This window comes from Apaloderma vittatum, unplaced genomic scaffold (assembly GCF_000703405.1).
Source record: "Apaloderma vittatum isolate BGI_N311 unplaced genomic scaffold, ASM70340v1 scaffold28294, whole genome shotgun sequence".
In the NCBI taxonomy this organism is placed as follows: domain Eukaryota; kingdom Metazoa; phylum Chordata; class Aves; order Trogoniformes; family Trogonidae; genus Apaloderma; species Apaloderma vittatum.
In genome coordinates, this window is record NW_009711374.1 from 1,825 (window position 1) to 3,192 (window position 1,368).

The 1,368-nt window shown below is 57.6% G+C and overlaps 1 protein-coding gene across 1 annotated transcript in view; it reads right to left on the minus strand.

Moving 5' to 3' along the window:
* CELA1 (chymotrypsin-like elastase family, member 1) overlaps nt 1-211 on the minus strand; it is a gene marked incomplete at its 3' end in the record, with an annotated part of 1,999 nt that extends 1,788 nt beyond the window's left edge. The window contains exons 1-2 of the mRNA XM_009867628.1: nt 172-211; nt 4-79 (exon numbers count right to left, since the gene is read on the minus strand). Of these exons, the coding sequence (XP_009865930.1) occupies nt 4-79; nt 172-211 (116 nt within the window). The remainder of the gene's footprint in view (nt 1-3; nt 80-171) is intronic.
* Nucleotides 212-1,368: the final 1,157 nt, after the last annotated feature.

Sequence of the window (1,368 nt, forward strand, 5' to 3'; positions counted from 1 at the left end):
GAGGGCCAGGCGTGGGAGCGCGCCTCGGTCCCACCAACCACGCGCTGTGCCCCATCGAGGTTGTGCTCGGAGCAGCGTCCTGCGGGAGAGAGGATGAGGAGGGAGCCGCTGGGGAGGGAATCGCAACCGGGGGGGTCATCACCGGCTACGGAGGTCCCCTGGAGGACGCACCGCAGAGGGCGAGGGCGGCGAGGAGCACGAGCTGCAGCATCATCCCGGACCATTCGGCAGCGGCGGCTTTAAGGGGGACGAGGAAGGGGGGACGGGAAGAAACGCAGGTGACACCTCGGTCCCTCGTCCAAAACACACACGGCCCTGAAGGTCAGGGCTGAAAACTCTCCCGGGCGCAGCCCAAGCTCCCTTCTCGCAGCTTCTCTTCTGCGCAGCTCAAGCAAGGCTGGTTTCTGGCCGGAAGAGTTTTATTTTTCCCGCTTTATAAAGAAATTGAGGCTGTTCTGGGGCAGGTGTGAACACGCAGCACCCAGGTTTCCGCTCCGTTAACGGAGCAATCGTTGGAAAACAGCGTTTGTGATAGTGGCGAGTATCTGTTCACCCAATGAAAAAAACATATAAGAAAAAAGCACCTGCTGCATTTTTCCTCTTATCTCTAAGGAAAACATGAGATTCCATGGGGAAAACAGTCTCCGGCTAATCACTTCTTTATTTTATCAGCGCAGAAGGGAACACAGTGAGGGACGGCAGCGAAGCCTCCGCCCTGGCACGGGCACAACCCAAATTTGAGCCAGCCCGGATGTGACAAGTCACCGCAAAAGCAACTTTGAACCTACTTTGGGGCCACAAAGGCGAGTTTCCAGGGCAAAACGAAGGAGAGAAATTAAATTAGAGCAGAGGTGGGAGCTCAGAGGAAGCTGGAGATGCGATATCCATAAAATAAATCAACTCTTTATTTGAGGTCGTGTATCTAGACAGGTTCTCCCACCCGGATGCCACTTCGAGGAGGGGATTCCCCCCCGTTCGTATGAAAGAAAAGGCGACGAGAGAGGCAGCTACAGGAGTTGGGCTTGGAGAGAACTGAAGGAGGGAGATCTCGTGGTGATGCCGCGGCGCTGTGCGTCTGGGAAGAGTCCCCCCGCTCCACATGGGCACGAGGAGCAGCAGAACCACGTAACAACGATAATAATAAAAATTAACTTCCCCGTGCCCCAAATCGAGCCGGACACCCAGGCAGCCCCGCTCCTCCCAGCCTGGCAGCGGGGATGGGGGGAAACCAGACCCTGGTGGCAGCGCCGGGGGGTCCTCTCGCCCACAGGGGGCCCTGAAGATGAGCCCATCATCATCCTCCTCCTCGCTGGCAGGAGTTTCCTGCCCGGCTCTCTGGCACGGAACAGCGCGGCCACTGGTTTCAAC